Source organism: Protopterus annectens, chromosome 16.part0 (genome assembly GCF_019279795.1).
Source record: "Protopterus annectens isolate FY-2018-M chromosome 16.part0, PAN1.0, whole genome shotgun sequence".
In the NCBI taxonomy this organism is placed as follows: domain Eukaryota; kingdom Metazoa; phylum Chordata; order Ceratodontiformes; family Protopteridae; genus Protopterus; species Protopterus annectens.
The window spans coordinates 805,313,082-805,335,868 of NC_056750.1; the positions used below are offsets into that span (position 1 = coordinate 805,313,082).

At 41.3% G+C, this 22,787-nt stretch overlaps 1 protein-coding gene across 3 annotated transcripts in view; it reads left to right on the forward strand.

Moving 5' to 3' along the window:
- The window catches only part of SLC31A1 (solute carrier family 31 member 1), a 601,859-nt gene that overhangs the window by 402,748 nt on the left and 176,324 nt on the right, over positions 1-22,787 (forward strand). For 2 of the 3 annotated variants that reach the window (XM_044058364.1, XM_044058365.1), the window contains one exon: positions 16,903-16,975. In XM_044058364.1, coding sequence (XP_043914299.1) covers positions 16,903-16,975 — 73 coding nt within the window. The remainder of the gene's footprint in view (positions 1-16,902; positions 16,976-22,787) is intronic. The other variant, XM_044058366.1, reaches the window with a different exon arrangement.

Below are 22,787 nucleotides of genomic sequence, written 5' to 3' on the forward strand. Positions count from 1 at the left end.
ATATATATATATATATATATATATATATATGTATAATATTTCATATGTACATGATGTGAGGCTTATACTGCCGTAACCTTACATTGGAGTCTGTCATTAAATCTGATAATATCCATAATTGTCTTCTGAAGCTTCTCCCTCACCACAATTCCCACACCATTTCTAGTCTGCCTTCCTCCTGTGTAGTTGACTCTGGATCCTAAGCCAAGTGGCTTTTGCTATACTGCCCTTTCATCATGTCCCCCTGGATACAGAAGATGTCTAGCCTCCTTACCATCATGTCAACCATTTTAATGCTGCATCCAGTCAGTGAACCTACATTGAATGTAGCATTCTTTAGTTCATGTTTGACAGGTTGAATGATTGGTTTTACGTCCAGTTTTAATTTAACAGAGCTATTCCAGATAACCCAAGCTGGGAAATTGGATTCTACCTGGCTAGAATGTTATTGACCCATGGCTGCTGGGTTTAATGGAGGGTACTTACTGTCCAGTAGGGACATATACACCTTCCTCCAACCATTAGCATGGGTTCCTGGCATAGGTTGGAGTTTGCCAGATTTTCAACTTGATAGCAACCTTAACCTCGATCACCATGTGTCAACAGTGGTAAGGAAGGCCTTCTATGTTGCACATCCCTTAGGTAAGGACATCGCATCCAATGCTAAGGATGTTACAACTCCCCTGTACTCATCCCTCAACAGACCACTAATATAATACAAAACCCCCTTCTGTATGTACCTCCCCAGACACCTGCAGCAGTTAGAGTGACCTCAGAGGTTTCTCACCAAGAAAATTCAGCGCCTTCAACACATTACCTATGTGGACAGTTTGAAGGCCCTGTCACTGTACTCTGTATCTTATTGGCTGCTGAGAGACAACTTGTACCTGCCCTACAGTGCAGTCTCAAGCCCTGCTCTAATGGAAATGTTGCATATCCGCAAGTCAAATAGGACGAGATTTACTCACTCAAGGGATCTTAAGCTAGCCTGTAACATTAAGAAGACATGCTGGAGAGACAGATATGTCTCGCAGAGATTGCCATTCCTCTAGAACAAACTCCCAGTTTATATAAAACAGAGCCCCTCAATGAACCTGTTTAAGCGTAACTTAAACAACTGGATGGGAGAATGTAAATTTACCCTGGTGTGTTACCTGTGCCCCTCTTGGATAAGGACACTTGGTGCTAATCATAGACTTCCGCTGAAAATATAGGCCATACAACTTGGTCAGTAAGGGAACATGGGTATAAAGTGGCTAGGCTTATAAAGGCTCTAGGGTGAACAGCTTAGTAACTACTTATGAACTCATTTATCTCCTATTTGACATTAGTCAACAGGACCGAATTACACAGAACCATATTATTTGCCATCAAATTTCTAGCCCTGGCATGTCATGCAATCCGTAATCCATGTTCTCCTGTCTTTAGGGTACTCTACACCAAAGTTGATTCCTAAAGCAGATGGTCTATGCATTTCTTCCCCCTTTAGACAACATATAGAGTCAGTGTTTCTGTCCACAGCTTCATTCTTGGATGACTTTGAAATGGAAACGCACAGGGAGAATATGCAAACTGATTACAGGCATTAGCCGAAGGTCAGGGTAGAATCTTGTACCTTGTGCATGGGAGGCAAAGACCTTAACAGTTATGCCATCTGGTATCAAAACTTAATGCCCAAAACAGTGACAGAAGTTTATTTTAATCAAGCAATTTGCTTACTTCAGATAGGAGGAAGAGGATTCAGCATGTTATTGATGTGCATAGGTGTTCGAGTTTACCTAGAAAAGTCTAAAGAAGTCAAAAAAAAAAAAAAAAGGAACCCATCTATTTATAGCCTTTCCATAGGGTAGGGAGGGAAGGCGTTTGTCAAAGCAGGACAGCTCCAGTTGGCTAGCCCACTCCTTGTCTTGTTATTCCTTTTATGGGCATGTTCTAGTAACACAACAGCAGTAATCACAACCTCCGTTAGGGGGGATGGGAAGCAGCTACCTGTCATTTGCCCACCTTTTCTAAACACTACATTACCTCCAAACGCAGGGCAGGTTTTTCCCCAGCCATCCTGTATGGGCTCTTACAGCATACTCCTCCTTCACAGGGCAAGCTTTCACACGTTATATAAGCTTTATCATCTCATGAGGTAGCACTATCGCAACAGTGAACAATAGAAAGAACTTACTACAGTAGTATAAAAACTCCTTTAATAGTAGATGTCAGATCTGATCTAGTCAATTTTCATTCGTTCCTCATCAGTTGGGTTTGTATCCGACCCTTAGATCTGACTTAAGTATTACTTTAGCTCCTGTCCATCAAAAAGCTGTTGAGGTCTTTCCTTACCCATAATGCACCAACCCCTAACACACCTCCGATCTTGTTTACCTCTTTTGCGTTTAGACATGGTCGCTTTGAGCTGTTGAGCATTTCAATAAAGTGAGAGCTAACTTTATTTCTTTTTTCCATATATGATCTTAATTTTTTTCTATCGCTATATCCTCCCTTTTTACACTTTTTTTAGTGTAATCTCATTATCATAGTTGGTAAAGTGTTTTTTTTTCTCCTTTCACTCTTACACATTTTTAGTGTAGTTCTAATTACCATTGCTGATATTTTTTGTCTCTGTTTCCACTTTACTTGTTAGTGTAAAAGAAAATTCTTTCTAATATTTTATTTTATTATTTTCAAGATGTCTGAAAAGGGTCCTTCTGACTTTAAAAAGTGCCTGAAATATGGGCACAAGTTGCCCCTTTCTGATGCACATGCTTTGTGTGTATATTGTTTGTATCCAGACCATTTGCAGTTAGGTTGTTCCATCTGTAAGGCCATCAACCCACCAGCTATCGCAGATAGGAAAAAGTAAATTAATCCTTAAAGGTTTATTACCTTCATCTTTTTCAGAGGCTAATTCTGGGGCACAGTCTTCAACTTAACCTTCAAGGCTTTTGAGATCCCCTATTCCCTCATCGGATCCCTTCATGGAACCACCTCGGAAAAAAGCATAAGTCTGATCCGAAGACTTCTGCAGCTTAACCAGCACTGGAGTCGACAAAGGCTTCCTCGGATCCTGTTTCTTTGGATCTGAAGTCTTTGCCCAGAACCAGATGTTCCTCATCCATAGACCCAGTACCCTCCAGAGTACCTTTACCATATCTTGAATCTTGCCAGCACTCTAGGTCCCCATCAGTAGCTTCTTCTCGGTCTTCCTGAAGTCTGACTGAGACTGATATAGACAGAATGATGATGAGATTTCTCTTGGTACAGATTCAGATGGGAGGTCTCCCAGCTCCTACCCCCCTTTGGGTCAGGAAGCACTTATTTGTACTACTCCACGAAGCTCAGCTCCTTCTCATATCTGACCTGTCATTTCAGAACCCTTGGATCAGAATCTTCCAGGACCATCTGGATCAGATCCGAAGATGTTAGTACCTTTAGCACCAAGGCTGTCTCTAAGTGAACCTGTTTTGATGGTTTCGGAGCAGGATGATTCTGAGCTGAAGTGTCTCTGTTGGATTCTAGGCATTAGAATAGACTCCAAAGTGTTTGAAGCCTTCTCTTCCCCTCAGAGTCTCAGCACTGGACAGCTCAGCTCTGACCTCCGCCTTGGGTGGACTGCCTTTGGGGCAGGGTGCCACTGGAGGAGAAGCGTGACTTCTCAGCTCCATTGGCTTTCTTCTCCCTAGAGCATTCCGCCTTTGAGGTGGTGGAGAGAGTGTTTTCTGCTGCTGCAGGACAGGTGGTACCTACCCCCTTGGATCTTCCCTCTGGATTCTGTATGTGTCTACGCCCTGAGCTGCATCACTCTACCCTGCCAGCCCAAATCTCCAGGTTACCCAATAGGGTATTTCTATATCTTCCTACACTTCTTAGAAGCATCTCACAGATGTCCCTAGGAAGAGGAAGTGCAAGAGGAGGCTCTTGGACTTGTCTCAGTAGTACGTCACAAAAGATACTGATTGTGATGAAGGGGAAGGGTCCACAAGATCACCACCTGAAGACGTCTCATTTGGAGACATCTCTGGGATTCATAAGCAGAGGGGGAGGTTGGTCTACTAATAACCCTTCCCCAGTGGAATCAGTATTCATGCAGGCCTTTGGGTCTGGCCTGTTTGTCTTTTGTGTAACACCACCCACCAACAAGCTCATTGACTTGATTTCTAGGTAGGCATGGAAGGAGCCAGACACAGTTGAACCAATCCCCAAAAAAACATATTGGATTCTGGCCCCACCTGTAGGAAGGGAGTTTTGGAACAAGGGAATGCCTGTAGATGCTATGGTTGTGGTGGCGGTCACCAAAAAGTAACTTGTGGAGCAGAGTTCCTCTGTTCATTCACCTAACAGGGAAACTAGGGCTTTGGACAGATTTGGGAAGTGAGTATGCTTCAGTGACCTTTGCCCTCACATCACTGAACTACTTGGCACACTTTATAAGACTATTGAGGGACTTGATAAAAGAATTGTCAAAATCCCTTTCTGGGACCACTACTGCGAAGACCTAGGCTTCTGTGGACTCACAGTTAAGAAACCTTCTGTCCATTCCTAATTCGTCCATGATGCTTATCTCTCAGGCAACTGACAGTACCTCAAGCACAGCAGGTTCAGGCATTTCCATTAGGAGACATGCCTGGATGCGCTTGTGTGACTTTGCGGAGAGCCCTTCAATCCTCATTCATCAGTGCACCTTTTGACGACACTTCTTTGTTTGGCCCTACGGTAAAGGACACACTTTCCAGGTGTGAGAAAGATGGAAAGACTCTCTCTGTAGTGGACGTATGTTTTTTGACCCTTCAAAGAACCTTTAGGAATCAATGAGGTGGTTGAAAGACATGGTTCAGAAAGTCCTAGGGTCCTTTCCAAGATCCACAGAGATAGTTCCCCCAGGGGCAGAGTGGGGAAGATGATACCCATGTGGCAGAAGAAGCTCGCAGAACCAAGGGTCTACAGACTCCTCCTCTGATAGTCCTTAGCAGTGCTCCTGAAAGGAGACCCGATTGTTCATCTCTGAAGGCAGTCTGGGGTTGTTTATCCCTGCACCAGAGAGCTTGGTTAGACATCACAAAAGATATGTGGGTGCAGAGGATTATTTCCAGAGGTTATATAATTCCTTTTTTTCCTTTCCACCTCCATCTTTATGCAAGTTTCCGGGTGTTCCACCCAGTCAGAGGAAAGCAGCAGCACCAGAAATATAAAAGCTTCTAGAAAGAGTCATCCAAGAGGTCCCACCAGACCAGATAGAATCTGGAACTTACTCAAGATTGCTTTTAGTGCCAAAGAAAACAGGGGACTGGAGACCAATTTTGGATCTCAGCCACTTGAACAAATCAGTTTGACAAGCCAAATTTCAGATTGTCACTGTTCAGTCCATTCTGCCTGTTTTGTGCAAGGACAACTGGATGTGGTTGTCAGATCTTCAGAATGCGTACTATTGCATAAAATGAACAGGCAATCCAAAAGATATCTATGCTAGTAGCTGGGAGCCAGTCATTATCAGTTCAGAGCACTGCCCTTTGGCCTCACCACAGTCCCCAGGGTGTTCACCAAATGCATGGCAGTGGTAGCAGCTCACTTTAGACTGCACGGATTCAGAGTGCTTTTGTACCTGGATGACTGGCTCATTATTTCTCTGACCAGGCATCTACTGATAAGAGCAGGAGATCAGGTACTCCAAATTTGCCGCCATCTGGGTATAACCATAAATTGCAACAAATCTCATTTAGAACCATCTCAAACATTGGAATTAATAGGAACAAATTTCAACACAGTATCAGTGACAGCTTCTCTTCCTCTCTCAAGAGTACAAACTAGTAGATTCCAGGTCAGGAAAATAATTCACAATACCAGAATCTCAGCCAGATTTATTCTACAGTCCTTGGGATCAATGTCTGTGGCTATAGTTCTAGTTCATCTACCAAGATTTACATGGGAATTTTTCAGTGGATATTAGCAACACAATGGTCTATTTTTTACCAACACGTCAGTGCAAATATCACACAGGCATGCAAGAGATACCTTTGATGGTGGATTAAATTAGATCAAGTTCTACAAGGCTGTTCTTTCATTCTCCCTCGACCCAAGGCCATAGTGACCATGGACATATCCTAGATTGGGTGGGAGGGCACTTCCTGGGGAAAACAGTGCAAGGGACTTGGTCCCCAAGAGGCCCACATGCATATCAATATCCTGGTAATGAAGGCAGCACTGTTAGTGTTGCAGGCCTTCCAAGACTCCCTCCCTTTTGGGACAATTGCAATTTAGACGGACAATGTCAGTGGTCTTGTACATCAAAAAGCAAGGAGGAACCAGGTCTTACGCCTTGTCTCGAAGCTGTTAGAGTTTGGCAATGGGCGATCTCATCCAACCAATTTCTGATAGCAATGCACATTCCAGGGAAATCCAGTGTGATAGCAGACAAATTCAGTTCCATTCTGCTACCTCTCGAGTGGTCTCTCAACATGGAAGTGGCAGAAATGATTTTTTGCCGATGGGGCCAGCCTTGCTGTGACCTATTTGCAGCTCCCCTAAACAACAAGTGCAGCAGCTTCTTTGCCCTAATCCTCCTACTGGGGGAATCACCGAGAGATGCTCTAATACACAGTTGACCTCCTGGTCCTCCTCTATGTGCATCTCCCAACTCCATTGATCCTCAAATTTCCGCAGAAAGCTTTCCAGTTAAAGAGTGAAGTCATCCTCATTGCAGCTAACTGGCCTCTACACTTTTGGTACCCCCTTCTTTGGCCTCATCTAATTTACCCACCTTGGATTCTAGATCCGATTCCAGACCTCCTGTCTCATACAACAGGCATGATTCATTCGGTTATCTCAAACCTAAAGCTGACAGCATGTTTTTTCCACTCCCTTTAATAGCCAGACAACCTATGCTCTCCTCCCATTTGTCATATACGTTTATCTTCCCATAAAGCTTATACAAGAAAACTTTACAGAAGTAAATGGAAGAGGTTTGTGTTCGGGGTGCTTCAGAAACCTACTGACCCCTTTTCAGCCCATGTACAAGTGTCCTTGAGGTTTTGGCAACAATTTTCAGTGAAGGAGCTAGCTGTTCAGCAGCTGCCATCTCTAATTTTCACATTCAATTTGAGAACTCTACGCTTGCTTCATCTAAACTTTGTAAGGCCTTCTTCAGAGGTGTCCCTTTGAAACCTCCTTATAAAGATCCAACTCCTCCATGGGACTTAAATTTGGTACTGTAGGCCTTGATTCATTCCCTTTTTTGAACCAGCAGCAAAATGTGATATAAAGTTTCTGACCCGGAAGACCATCTTTCTAGTGCCCATCACTTGTGCTAGACAAATTACAGAACTTCAAGCATTGTCTTGTAAACCTCCCTACTTGATTTTTCACAGGGATACAGTAACATTACAAACCAGTCCTTCTTTCCTTCCTGAGGTGATGTCAGATTCTAACATCAACCAGTCCATTGATCTGCCTGATTTCTTTCTAAATTTGCAAACAAGGGTGAATATATGTTGCACTTATTGGATGTTCACAGACAACTACGTTTTTACTTGCCTAGAACAAAAGAATTTAGAAAGACGGATCAATTATTTGTCTGTTTTGCAGATTCTAAATTTGATAAATCAGTTGCAAAGGTAACTTTAGACTAAATGGTGACGGATTGTTTATCATTTGTCTACAACAAGTTGGGTCTGTCCTTGCCAAAACCTGTAAGAGCCCATTCAACTAGGTTCATGGCTACTTCTTCAGTGTTTCTATCTAGGACATCCATGGATGACATGTGCGGCTGCAACTTGGGCCAATCGTACCTTTATTATTCAATACAAATTGGATCTGGTCTCGAGGGGAAGAGCAGCCTTTGGCTCAACCGTGCTCAGGAATATCCTTCCTTAGACTCCACCCGGATTTTAGGTAGCAGGGGACTCTGTCCCAACTGTTTAGGATTGAATGAAACTTGACAACATCAGATAAAGAAGCTATTTACTCACCTTAACATTTCATTTGTGTTGTTCATTTTCATTCTTCCTCAACCCCCCACCCACTAACCCCTACCTTTCTCACATTTGATTTCTGGAAGAACGAGAACTTATATGGACACCACTGTTCCTTATGCTGAGTTCCAGATAATGGCTTCTTCTGTCAGGAGTATTATGTTAGTATTTCTTACATTATGCCAACCAGCAAACAAGATCTGAGGTATGTTAGGGGTTGGTGCCTTATGGGTAAGGGAGGAGCTCAAGAACGTTTTGGTGTCCACGAGCTAAAATAATGGCATAGTCAGATCCGAGGGTCGGATCTAAACCCAACTGTTGAGGAAGAATGAAAATGGACAACAAAGATGAAATGTTATGGTGAGTACATAACTTCTTTTTAATGCTGACTGTTGTGGTAATAATTCTCTCCTTCTGCTCCTTTGTTCTGGACCTTTCACCATCCTGGGTTGAGGTGAGTACCCAGCCATCTTTTATCCCCACCTTCCTTCTATTCTGACTTGACAAGGAACCCCTTCTCCTCTGGTTTATTAGGTGCTTAAAGAGGGAACTTTGAGGCTTCTTCTATTTGACCTGTAATTCGTGGGAGTATTTGCCATATTGGTGTCCAGTAACAGTCAGACTCTTGTTACTGCAGGAGTAAGAAGCAATGAAAGACCATGTGAACAGACATCCCTCTTATACCACAGATGTCCTGAAGTCTCGGTGGGAGAGCATACACCCAGCTTAGAGGTGGAAGAGAAGAAAGACTCTGGAAGACAGGCCAGATATCAGGCCTTTTGTGGCGGAAATTTCTAGAGTTAACAGTTTTTCAGCTGTGAACATTTTCAAGCATATGTGGTTAAGATAAATTCCTATTCAACTGTACATTCTGTTTTATTGTTTTAAAGTACTTTATTTGTAATAACAAATATTGCATAATTTTAAGACCTCTCTAAAAACTTTCATGAGCAACCCAAGGCTTTGTTCAGGTAGTACTCCTGAATAAGACCTTATTTCTCCACTGTCACTTTTTCTTTATACCATTTCTCTCTCTTTTTTCCCCTCGGCTTTGCCTCATTAATCTCTGTAACATTTCACCCCCTCTCCTCACTTATTTCTCCTACTCCCCTCACTGTTACCCCTATTCAGTACTATCTCCCTTATTATCACACCCTTCCACTACTCCGTCAGTCACTCGTCTGGTCAGGGTAAAACAGATGACCATCTGTGGGTTCTGTTCAAGCAGCTTTATTATCTAGAAACACATCAGGATTGAGATGTAATAACTAACTTTGATAAACTTGTAAACAAACTAGCTTTCACACTCATACATGCTCTCGCACTCTGGCTGCACTCTCAAAATGGCACTGAAGCTAGCACATGCTTGTTATTTATATCCACGTGCTGTCCTTCGAAATATTTCGATCCATAGTGAATCTGATACAGGAAGAAGATGTCTGCGATTTCTCCTGTACTCCACACACTCTGACTCTAGGAAGTAGGTTCTCGGCTCGGCACATATACCTGTTACTTGACCAGTCCTATTGAAACCTTTCGCAGTTTGTATCCTCACTGTCTCTCCTCCTTTCAGTGGACAAAGAAATCGGATTGATTTGTCATAGGTGGACTTCTGGAAAGAATGCTTTCTGAATAGTTGGGCTTTGATTGTTCTGTTGTTTTTAGCTTTAGGCCTCAACAAACTGGAACTGTTAGGCAAGGTTGTTCTGGTTTGCCCAGATAGAAGTCTCTGAGCAGGTGAGCCAAGTATATTGTCATGGGGTATGTATCGGTATTATCACACTTTGACTTCTCCATTAATTGCTTTGTACTCTGTACTGCACGTTCTGCTAGTCCATTTGACCGTCAGTATTCTGGACTACTAGTGATGTACTAAGTCCCATTCTTTTGCAAATTTCTGAAACAACTGACTGGTAAATTGAGTACCATTGTCAGAGATAAGCTTCTGTGGACTCCCATGGACTGAGAAATGACATTTCAACTTAGTAATAACAGCAGTGGAGATTAGGTTAGGTAGAAAATCGATCTCAAACCAGTTCAAATAAGAGTCTGCCAACACTAACTAATGCTGATTGTTCCACTCGAATACATCAGTGGCTATGTTGACCAAGGTGGTTCGGGAACTTGACTTGGCTGAAGTGGTTGTCATTGCAAATGCGGTTTAGTACTATTGCATACTGAACAAGAAGAAAGTACTTTATCAGTATCTTTAATTAGAGAAGGCAAAGATACTAGTCTTTTTGCTGTTAGACTTGTAATCTAGTGCAAAATCTGGATAATATTCACATCGTAAGGAAGTAGGAGCAACAATTTTAGGACCTTTGAAAATAATGCCATCTTCCATCAACATCTCATCTCTGTAAGGAAAACAAGTTTGCACTTCAGGTGGTACACTAGATTGCTTCAGCAGCCATGCTACATTGATGAAGTGGTTGAGCTTTTGCAAAACTGTATCAGTCTTTGTATGCTGTCTTAGCTCATCGGGTCTCGCGGTAGAAAAATTACACACTTCCATGACATTGAAGTCAAAATTCTCTGCATTAAGCAGTTCCATTGTGTTCTTGAGCAATCTGGGTAATTTATCAACCAGATAAAGACGTTTTCCTTCTGTATAAACCATTTTGAAGTTGTAGTTTTGCAGTTTGAGCATCATTCTTTGTAATCTGACTGGAGCTGAATGCATTGGCTTCTTTTAAAATAGTGACTAGAGGTTGGTGGTCAGTTTCAGTCTGAATAACTCAACCATAAATATAATCATGAAACTTTGAACATCCAAATAGTGTTGCCAAAAGTTCTTTCTCAGTATGAGCATATTGCATTTCAGTTTGTGTAAGAATTCTAGATGCATAGGTTACTGCTGTGCCTGCATGAAGAATAACTGCACCAACACAAAATGTTGAAGCATCACAGGAAAGAGTTGCTGGTTTATTGACATCATAGTATCTTAATGTAAGTGGATGTCAAATTTTTTGCCTAAGGTCTTCAAATGTTCTCTGGTGCTATTACAACCACATTTTTGCGGGTTAGCTCTCTCAAAGGTGCTGTCAGCTCACTGAAGTCTGGTATAGATTTGCCTAAATAGTTGACCATACCAAGAAAACGCTGTAGATCTTGAACATTATCCGGTGCTGGCATCTCAAGAATGGCTACTTGTTTGGACGGGTCTGGTTGTACGCCAGTGCTAGTAAATAAATGAACTGCGTATGTAACTTCCTGTAGTCTGAATTTGCACTTTAGAGGATTGAGCTTCAAGTTCACTTCACATGCTCTGTCTCGAACTTTCCTAAGGTTTGTGTCATGCTCTGCTTCACCAGTGCCTCCAACCAGTAAATCATCTACTGTTATGGCACAATGGTAACCTGAAAATAAATTGCTCCATTGCGTTCTGTAAGACTTCACTTGCAGAATTTATTCCAAATGGCATCCTGAGGAATCTATATCTTCCAAATTGGGGTACTGAATGTAGACAGTAGTGAAGATTTGTGATCAAGCATCACTTGCCAAAATGAGCTTTTTGCATCCAAGACAGAAAAAACAGTGGCATTCGGTATTAGGGCTGCAACTTCATCGACTGTACACATAGGATGATGCAGTGTCTTTAATGCTTTGTTCAAATTTCTAGGGCAAATGCATATTCTGGTTTCATCTGAGCCTTCTTTGTTGGTTGCTACCATGGATGACATCTGCTAGTAGGTTCTGTAACTGGACAAATTACACCTTGCTGGACCATTTTATCCAACTGAGCTTTGACTTTATCTTGCATAGCTATTGGAAATTTTCTTGCTGGTCTGACAACTGGACTTGACCTCTGGGTCTAACTTCATAGAATACACAACTGAAAGTTTGCCTAATTTGTCATAGAAAACATCAGCATATTCTGAGAAAATAGTATCAGTGAAGCTGGAACTGAGACGTGCGTATATGATGAAACTCTTTGGTAAAAGAAAAGCAGATTCATTCTCAAACTGTCTCTGAAACCTAATAATGACTGCACAGGTCTTTGGACTACATAGAATAGTAAGTTGTAACAGTTCCTAGCCACATAACATGAAAGGCACTACTGAGCCTTTGGTTGGAATTTCTTCACCTCCATAAGCAACAGGTTTTGCACAACTGGCCACACTAAGTTGCTCACCGGCTCTCACCTTCGCAAATGTGTCTGTTGACATAACATTACACTTTGAACCAGTGTCTGATTTGAGCTCGGTGGATTTACCATTGATCTGGACAGTACAAAACACTTCATTCTTTGCCAATAAATCTACTGCAGCAATCTTTTCACCAATTACTGATACACCACCTATGTAGAAAGTAGGGTTGCAGCTGTCTATATGAACAACTTGCATTTTAAGTGACCCTTTTTATAACTGTGTGAGGTTTACTTGATTTGCAAAACTTTTGAAAATGGTTCAGTTTTTTCCACTTGTGGCATTGCTGACCAAATGCTAAACACTCTTCTCTTTTAGACTCATAACAATAAAGCTTGATTTGGGTTTTGCTGACTCACCGCTGTACTGCACTGCGCATGTTCTTTTCACCGAAGTAGTCTTAGTACTTGCTGGAAAACTACAGGATTTACCTGCCACACCTACAGGGGTTACAGCTCCAATGTGCTTAGGCTTGCTTCTGCTAGCCATGTGTTGCATGATGTCTACATTTGCTCTGGAGCCTGCTGAAACCATGCTCTTATCACTTGCAAGCATACTTGTGTGCCTTTCTGTAACCTTATGGATTTGATAAATCGCAATGGCTTTGCTCTGCGTTAAATCACTGTCACAAAGCAAAATCTTTCTCACTGCAGCACTATTAATACCACACACAAACCTGTCCTTTATCAACTCATCTTTTAAATCACCAAACCTACATGTTTTAGCTTTGTTTCTTAGGTCAGTAATATAAGCTGCAAAAGTTACTCCTGGCTTTTGATCTCTTGAGTAAAACAAATGCCTCTTCAATGTAACATTTGTTTGGAGGTTGCACATTTCCCTGAATTTGCATTTCAAACACTCGAGGTCTTCCCTTGATTCAGCCTGTACAACAATATGATGGTTTCCCCACCTTCTCCTTCATATACTGCTGTTGCATACACAAATGAATGCTCTCTTTCAGTGGCCTCTGACCTAGCTAGGTTTAGCAAAATGAATGCCCTGATGCGTGCATCTTTGTCAGAGTAAGCTGCGTGTATAAAAATATCGTACTCTTGCTGAGATATTCTCCAATTCTCTGCAATATTCTGATCAATACAAATAGACCTGGTCTGCAAAATGCCTGTGCCATATTAACACATACCAGTGAAGTCTTTTTGCAAGTATGTACAAACACACACACACACACATATGCCAGAAATGTATGCCAGTACTTTTAAATATGCCCAATAGTGCAACAAGCCTCTGAATAACTGAACTTTGTGAAATAAGTCTCCTGGGCACAAGAATACTCTTGAAATCACTGTACTGAAAGAAATCATCTCTTATAAGTGTAAGAAACATTTCAAAATAAGTGCAATGTGCGAATAAACTGGGCAGAAGAATAAGAAACATTTCATGAACCTTTCCCAAAATGGTTATACTTTGCTAAATAACTCTATACAGTGCAAAAAACACTATAACGGGGGCACTCTGTGAATAGACATACCCAGCACAAGAAACTTTTCAAAATGGCTGTATTTTGAATGCACTTTACGAAATAGTTGCAGTTTGCACACAATCTCTTTGGAATAAATGCACAATAATAACTGCAAGCATTTTTAAACACTTCAAATAACTTTAGTTATGCCCTTAATAGCCCCAGTCAATGCAAAGTAGTAGTTTATGCCAAAACGCAGTAATTTGCCAAAAACATGCAGGCTCCTTGCTTTATTTATTCTTAATGTGCACTTTTTGCCCTCTTATTATATTCGTTTTGCTCGTTTAATCTCTTTTCATACCCATTATACTTCATTGTGCTCGTTTTACTCTCAACATGCTTATTTTACTTTAAACATGCTCGTTTTGGAATTCTGAGGTAATTCCAAACCCCTTATGTGCTTTTCTGATAATTGTTTTATCAAATACCTTAATTTTAAATATTTCATTTAATTAAACTTTTTGTGCCTCTTGTTTGCTTAATAATGTGTTCTGTGCCCTTGTAATGCTCCATTTTATCTTTTTGATAAAATAAATAGTTTGTGCAAGTTTTCATTACTCTGCACCTCATAACTTTGAAAAGCAGTCCCTGGAATCCCAGTTCTGACACCATGTCGCCCGTCTGGCCAGGATAAAACAGATTAACATCTCTGGGTTCTGTAAAAGCAGCTTTATTATGTACAAACACATCAGGATTGAGGCTTAATAACTTTAACTTTGATAAACTTTTTTGTGGTTTTATTAAAAGTGTGACTTGGCCTGGTGGTCCGACTGCTTTAATTTTATTTTATCTCACACTCCTGTAATGAGTTCAAATCGGTGCATGCCAGTGTTCAAAAAGTGTGTTTCCTGTAAACAGATTTCTGAAGTGGTTTCACATACATCATTTGTGTTCAGCTGAACTTTTCAGAGTATAGCTGTCTGGTATTTCTGTAAGCACATTCCAGCTTTGGACACGGTGTTGCTTACCATGATACTGGTGCAATGTCTAAGGTGCAGAGACTACCTATACTTGCATTTAATGTTCACCAGAGTCTTAAGGTAAATCAGTCATTCAGTTTCTGACAAAAAAACTGATACTTAAGCGCATGGTTTCGGCTGTTTTCTTTGGCGCATTGCATTTATTAAGTATCTTATTCCACCTGCAAATGTTCCTATAGTGGATCATGCATGCCCTAGTATGTTTCCCTGTAATGCCCTTTACCTAGGGCTTCCTGACTATATTATACTTGCTGGGGTATCTTATGGCCAGCATATTTTGCCAGTGTTGCATTGAGGTACATTGGCTTCCAGTTTGTCACTGGATCATATTTAAGTTCTGTTTGCTGTTTGTTCCTGCATGATTTAGGCCCCCATAAATGTGAGATTGTTTGACCTGTATTGGCCATGGCATTCCCTGTTCTTGGCCTCCGAGGGACAACTGACATTGAAGAGGTGAAACTCTAATCTTCTGACAATTGTTATAGGTAGTAGAGGAACTGATGAGAGGAGATGGAAATAAGTGGTTACCCAGAAGGTCGGTATATGACAGCTTGATCCCATGCCCCAACAGATAAGTCGACATTGTGGCTGCTTGGCTGACCTGGGCTGATAGTAGTGCCGGCAGATCCCATCCCCCAACAGATACTTCGACATTGTGGCAGCTTGTCCGAACTGGGCTGATAATTGTGCCGGCAGACGATGTCTTTTGCAGTTGGGCCAGCTAGGATTAAAGAACTAATAAATAATGTAACTCATTTTGCTTTTTAAATGGACATGTTACTTTGCAGAGGGTTTTGGTTCTGTACAGCGTTCCATTTCTAAAAGTGGTGTAGCTCAAAAAAAAAAATAAAAGTGAGATTTCCAGACTGCTGCCATGACATACAAACAGAATAGTGGGATGTGTTTTATCTCCAATTTGGAAGCTATTTTAAATGGAAAGTTCATGTTTGCATGGGTGCCGCAAAATGGAAAGTTCATGTTTGCATGGGTGCCACAAAATGGAAAGTTCATGTTTGCATGGGTGCCGCAAAATGGAAAGTTCATGTTTGCATGGGTGCCGCAAAATGGAAAGTTCATGTTTGCATGGGTGCTGCTGGAGCTGTGATGCTCTTGATATGCAGTCACAGTTAGGGAAGGATTATAAATCTAGGAACTTTGTTATTTAAGCATATTTATTTATTGTTCAGGGACGGTACACTTGGTGCATCTAAGCTGCAAAGGAATAATAATATCAATATTTTAGCTGTTTTTTTATAAACTTCATATTGATTACATAGGGGATTTTTCACTAATCAGAATTTTTAATAAAACACATTGTCCATTGCGACAACCTACACACCTTCAAAACACAACTTAATTCCTACCTGTTTCTTCACAGAAAATGTAACTGCACTCTTCATCCCATAACTCCCAAGCTCCCCTCCTGGCTAACCTTCATACCTTTCTAATTTCTCTCATAGACCTTGATTGTAAATGTAACTAATATCTGCAATCCAGCCTTATGCTCTATGCCTCTCATCCTCCTGGATAATTTCTTTAATATCTTAGTTGCTTTAGTGAATGACACCTATTCGACTGCAATTCTCCCTGCTGTTTGTTGTTATACTACCTATTGACTGTAATGCAAATATTTTTCTTTGTACTGTGGAGCTTTTCTCCCCGGGCCTCCACTGAAAATGGGCTCTTGAGCCCAATGGACCTCCCCGGTCCCCAAACTGGAATAAATAAATAAATAATAATATAGAGGATTGTGCGTCTGTGGTATATACATAATTTACCTGCACAGTAAAAGTTTTGTACTCAAAGCTCATCGTTAATCAGGTTGGTTGGGAGGGCAATTTCAGTTTACTCTCAAAGCATTTTATTTAGAGATATACTGTTGCTGTCTTTGTAGTCCTCAAGTATTTTGTGAGCCACACTTTTCAGCTTTTCACAAATGGATTAGTGTGTAAAGTAAGGTCCTTCCATAGCATATGGTTCATACAATGAGCATGTTGCTTAGGCCTGGTTTGTCGATCCTTCAACAGTGAGATTACAGATACCACTAATCCTAGGCAGCTGGCAGATTAAAAGGCAGTTGGTAAAAAGAAAAAAAAGCTGTAGACTGTGAAAAGGCATTAACTGAAAAAGTTGACAACTGAATGAACAGGTAAGCTTAATGCAGTACATGTCGCAGACTTGGGAGACAGAGGATTGCTCTTCGTGTTTAGAGATGTGCTGTGAATTTATGAAGAGTTGATTCTTTGACTTATTTGTAAGTGACATGCAGAATAATTTGTTTTAACTTGTCTGGTACTATTTTTATTGTTTTTTGAAATTTCTTCTTTTTTTTCTCTTTACAGCAGATGACCTTCTATTTTGGATGCCATAATGTGGAGCTGCTGTTTTCCGGACTTGTTATTAATGGTGCAGGAGGTCAGTTGTGAAAAAGAGGATATAAAGTGATGATATTTGCATATCCAGAAGCATATCACTCTCTCAGATTAGTAGAAGTTGGAGCACAGATTGTCTTTCAATAGCTGGAGATGTGTTCTGATAATGCTTGTCACAGTCAAAGTTATAAACCAAAAGCTGTTCAGTTTTGAGATGCTTTGTCGAATTCTGTAACAGTGGCAGCAGGAATGTTTAGTTCTAGAGAGCAGTTAATTTCAACATCTATACTGGTCATTTCTGTAATGTAATGGTATCTGAAGCTGTAAAAGCAGCATAAACCTTTCGTATTAGAGAGGACATTTACTATAGAAACCTAGAATGCAGTAGCAGATAAGGGTCTCTTGGGCCTAGCTGTCCGCCTTTACCTTACCCTGGGGATAAGGTGCCATTGTAAAATTACTTGTATTCATTCTTCTACTTCATCTCCTTTCCCACGATGGACCTTGACCTTGAATTCTGTTTTGTTAATGTTTAGATTTATCATGGGCTTTAGATAGTCTTCACATAGTGTGACTTTTAAGGCAATGCAATGTTTTAGTATTAATCCATTTATTGTTAGACAGGTAAAGGAGTGGTTTAGTGACCCAACAGAAAAGGTAACCATTCTGGGTGAAACTTCTGACGAGAGAATGGCCGCAGTAGGTGTACTTTAGGTTTCACTTTTGTGACCAGTATTACTTAATTTAGTGTTTGCAGCTTTTCCTAGAATTGCATCATTGTGGTTATCGAAATATGCTGATCACTGGAATAGATACAGTTGTATCAAACAAAACCTATATTTCATTGTTAAATGACTTGTTTAAATCAAATTACTAAAAAAAACAAGGCATAGTGAACTGTGGTTTAGTACTGATAAGTATAAATGTATGGTATTCGGAAAGAAAAGATTTCTGTACAGGTTATTTTACCTAAGGAATATTAAGAACAGGTAAGAAAAATCAATGACTTAGGAATTATGATATGTTTTCAGGAGTATGGTTCTAAAGTGGCTTCAGGCTGCCAAGTGTCTAGACATTTCTCTTCAGTACGTTTAGCTGGGAACACACGGCTGAAGTGAAATTCAGCTGCAGAGACATATGGCTGCCACAGATTCGCTGCAGGCATAGTAATGCATGCTTCGCCATGCCCACAACTTCAGTAAACAAGTACATGTTGGCAAGGACAGTGATGTGTGCTGTGTTTTGTGTACAGTACATGCATATTTAACTACATCGTGTAGAAGTGTGCTGCAGCATGGAGGAAATCTGTGTGCTTCTGTAATGACATTTGTGCAGTATGTGTTTAGGCAGTATTCCTTAGACGTTGAGAACACAGTAATGGTCCACACAGATGCCATTAGTAAAGGCGTTGCTCATTGTACACTGCATTTTCACTGCCAGTGATATGCCCACTGAGCATCTTGTTGCTGATGCCTGCCATACTGCTTGCTGTCTGTAGGTGCCTTGGGGGCCATGAACATTACCCCCCCAACCCCATGCAATTGGTAATTGAAGCTGACTCTATGGTACTGCTTGGTTTTCTGCTTGCACTGACTTTGCAATAGACATATGTCTCTGCAGCTGAGTTTTACTTCTGCCATGTCTCTCAAAACAAATGTACTCTAGGGAAATGTCTCACCACCTAGCAACTTGAACTCCTTTAAAGCATATTGATTTGTGATTTATGTCACTCTCTGCAAGAGATACTTCAATATTGACTGAACTTTATAGAACTATGGTAAGACCGTATTGGAGTATAAGTCACAATTTTGTGTATTTAATCAGGTTTAGATATGCCATCTAAAATGAGTACAGCGTAAGTCTATAAAGGGATTCTGCCTCTTAGGAACTGTCTTATTGTGATAGATTACAATCATTAAATATCCAGAGTATTGGATATCATTTCGCATGAAGCAGCCTGTGTGTAGCACACTGAGCAGTAAGAGATGAACATCCAAGTGCGATGTCTGGAACTGATATCTTTAACAACAGCAACTAATCTTACCAACATGGAAATACGTTTAACATGCTAAAGACGTTTTCCTCTAAAAGGGACCTTTATTATTTATTTATTTATTTTTTGATCAATTACTAGGAAAGACCAACCTTTCCGCGGTGGTGCAGCGGTAGCGTTGCCTCACAGCAAGAGGTTCTCCCGTTCGATTCTCGGCTGAAGTGCGGGGAGTGCCTTCTATGTGGAATCTGCATGTCCTCCCCACGGTTGGGTGGGCGTTAGAAAGACGTGCGTAAATGGGCGTGCCTTCGTTGAAGGTTGGATGTCGAGCTGGCACCTTGGCATTCGTGAAAATCTACTGCAAATCATTAGCGGATCGGAGTTCCACTGTGGCAACCCCTAACCGGGAAAAGCCGAAAGACAACAACAAGGAAAGTCCAATTTGGCAGAATTCCATTTTCAGCGGAGGCCCTGTAAGAAAAGTTCCAAATTATTACAAAACATTTTAAGAACATTAATTTTACAAACTTTAAAAATAAAACAAAAACATCTGTTTAAACAATAAATTAGACATAATATAAAAACATTTTTAAAAAATTGATACAAGATATATGACAATCATTTAATATTTAATACTTAGAGAAATTTTAGACAGTTTGTATAGAAATTAAAGTTAATTTAATACAAGCAGGACTGAATATTGTGAATTAAAAAAACATGTTTTAATGGCTAAATCTTCCAGAGTCATTTTTTTGGTGGTGTACCATGTTGTCGGATGTCAGAAGAGAATAGAATCATCTGCGTATTGTATTAGGGTGGCCTGTTGTGTGGCAGTATAGAGGGCGTTAGTGAAAATGTTAGAGGAAGGGGCCAAGGATAGAGCCTTGTGGTACACCGGTGGTGAGTAAGATGTAAGGAGAGAGCATGGAGTGCCATTTTACTGACTGATACCTATTGGACAGTTAGTTTTTGAACCACAGAAGGGTGGGCTGAGAGAGACCTAGTGAGGAGATTTGAAGTAGAAGTTTGCTGTGACAAACTGTGTTGAAAGCTTTAGTCAAGTCTAGAAATAAGGAAGAGACTAGTTTGCCATTATCTGTAGCTCTATTGACAGTATCTGTGTAGGTTAGAAGGGCAGTGCTAGTACTATGGGAAGGATGGAAGCCTTGTTGTGTAGGGGTTAAGAGTTCTTCCTGCAGAAGATAGTCCAGCAGTTGTTTCTGAATACGTTTTTCAAGTATTTTGGCATTGGAAGATAAGATTGCTGTAGGTCTAAAGTTGTTAGACTCTTGAATTTTCTCCTTAGTGCAGCAAGATAATGTACGGCTTTTTCCAGAGAGAGGGAACATGGGGTTCTTGGAGTGACCTATTTATAAGGATTGAGACAGGATAGGCAATGTTACTTGCTAGTTTTAGGTACTCGCTTTGGAGGTAATCAGCTGAAGACAAGCACAGTTTGTTTAAGAGTAGCCTTATATTTATGTGGGCACAGGTTTGAAGGTGAAAATGGATGTGGTGATATGTGGCTGTTGGGCAGGGCTGGGATTAGATGTTGAGGAGTCCTTAGATATTGATGCTATATCAGCTATAAAACAAGGGTTAATCTGTATTGCAGATGTTCTTCGTCTTCCATTGCTGCAGTCCTGACTATTGGGTATAGTCCGCGTCCAGTCGGCCCGAATACCAGAGTATAAGGCTGACGTCGGTCAGGGCGCATTAGACTGACGTCAGTACGTCAGGGTACTAATGCGCATGACCGACGTCATATCCTCAGTCTTTTTTGCCGCATGGTCCGATGCAGAAGCAGTTTTGCGAGTGCAGGTTGGCGTTCTGAAATATTTCCGAAACCGGAGTTTCAGACCGAAACAGAGTTGGCTAAGTACCCCGTTGGGGAACATTTTGGTTTTTTCTTGCCTCAGTATTTTACCGGATGTCAGAAAAAGTGAATAACTGTATTTCTTGTGGGAAACAGATACCTCATAGGGATTATCATACCTTGTGTATACCTTGTTTAGGGCCTGAGCACGACGTTGTTGGTTGCCGCTCTTGTGCTAGGTTTAACAAACGCACTATTAAGAGGAGGTTAGACTGTGCCAGGTTAGTGTTTGGGAAGCGTTGCAATTATAAAATGCCGTCGGATGCTCCGACGCCCGCTTCCTCCAAGAAGCGCAAGGATAAAACAGTGAAGCCTAGGGTTGATGAAATGGCAGTCCCGGACGTCGGTTCTTTAGAAGGCTCAGTGGAGCCGGAGGTTTTGCCAGGAGTTTCCATGGAGTCCCAGGCAGAAACTATACTATTGCAGGATGTGCCTTCTCAGGAGGTAGGCCAGGCTGAGGGGGCTTCTCAGGTGTCTGTTCTTCCCTCTCTTCCCAAGGTAGTTAGAGCCTCTCCTTCTGTTGCCAAAACTTCTTTGAGAGGTAGGCCTAGTTCAGCTTCAGTGGGGGCTTCTCCTAGCATTTTGGGTTCTGTACCTAAGAAACATATGCTTAAAATGGCAGAAGATTTGATTACTATGATTAGGGGTTCTATGCCCCCGCCTGATAAGAGGCCTAGGGTGGAACCGGAGTTTGATAGTTTTGAACAGTGTTCAGAGGCTTCAGAATCTTCTGTGGAAGATATGCAGGAGTATCCTACTTATTCTGATTCTGATGTGGATGATTCCACTCCTACAGCTTCTCCGCCTGAGGATTTCTCATTTTCAGAGACTCTGCATTCCATGAGGGAGCACTTTAAATGGGAAGGCCAGGATTACTCTGATTCCAGGAAAAGGCTTAGGGAATTCTTGTTTTACCCCAGCATAGGCCTTTAGCTATTCCTCCTGTGTTGAATGTGGTGGAAGATGTTTTGCAGAGGCTTCCCTGAACCCTGACTCTTTGCCTCCTGCTCCTGTTAAGCCTGATAGGTATTATAGGGTGCCCAAGCTCATAAATATTTGTTTAAGAGTCCTAGGGCGGACCCAGAAACTATTTCTCAAGGGCCTAAGGGTGTAAAGGCTTCCGTGGTTAAAAATCCTGTTCCCACTGATAAAGAGGCAAGGGCTTTGGATAGGTGGGGTAAGAAAGTGTATACTTCTTCCACTCTAGCCATGAGAGCATTGAATTGTCAGTTTCACATGCTAAAATATCAGAATTATCTCCTTTCACAATTGAAATCTAAGGTGGATGCTTTGGCGGAAGGTATTGAGTGTAAAGAGTTGCTGGATTTGGTTCACGTGTCTGAACAAGTGGGTAAGCATTCTTTGCAATGTGGTTTTGATGCTGTACAGGCCTCCTCTAGGGTGGCTGCTACCAGTTCTGTTCTTCGCAGGCATGCCTGGTTGAAGGATCAGAATTTAGCTGAGCATGTTAAAACAAGGATTTTGGATGCTCCTTTACAGTCTGATGTGTTGTTTGGATCGCCTGTGGAAGCAGTTTTAAAGAAAATGGAGGACAAAGCTAAGTCTATGCAAACTGTTAAAGATTTTTTGCAGGTGCAGCCTCCAAAGTTTAGTAGAAATTGGCCTGCTAAGGGATGGACATATCCTGCTTATGATTCCCAGTCTAGGGGTAGGTCTAGACGTGGTAGGGGCAGGGCTCAAGGTTCTTTTAGGCCTAGAACAGGGAGTTCACCTGCTCAGACTTCTGGTGAGGGCAGGGGTCAGTCCTTTCGTAAACAGACCCAATGACCTGTCTTTCCAGCTGCCAGCAGATTCACGTTTGGCAGCTCCTTTGGGAGGAAGACTGTCTCTTTTCAAAGAAAATTGGGATTTAATTACTCAAGACAAATGGGTGTTGGATATCATTCACCACGGTTACAGATTTTATTTCCATACAATGCCCCCTTTCAAAGGCATGCCAGACATTCCTCCTCCACAAAGAAAAGA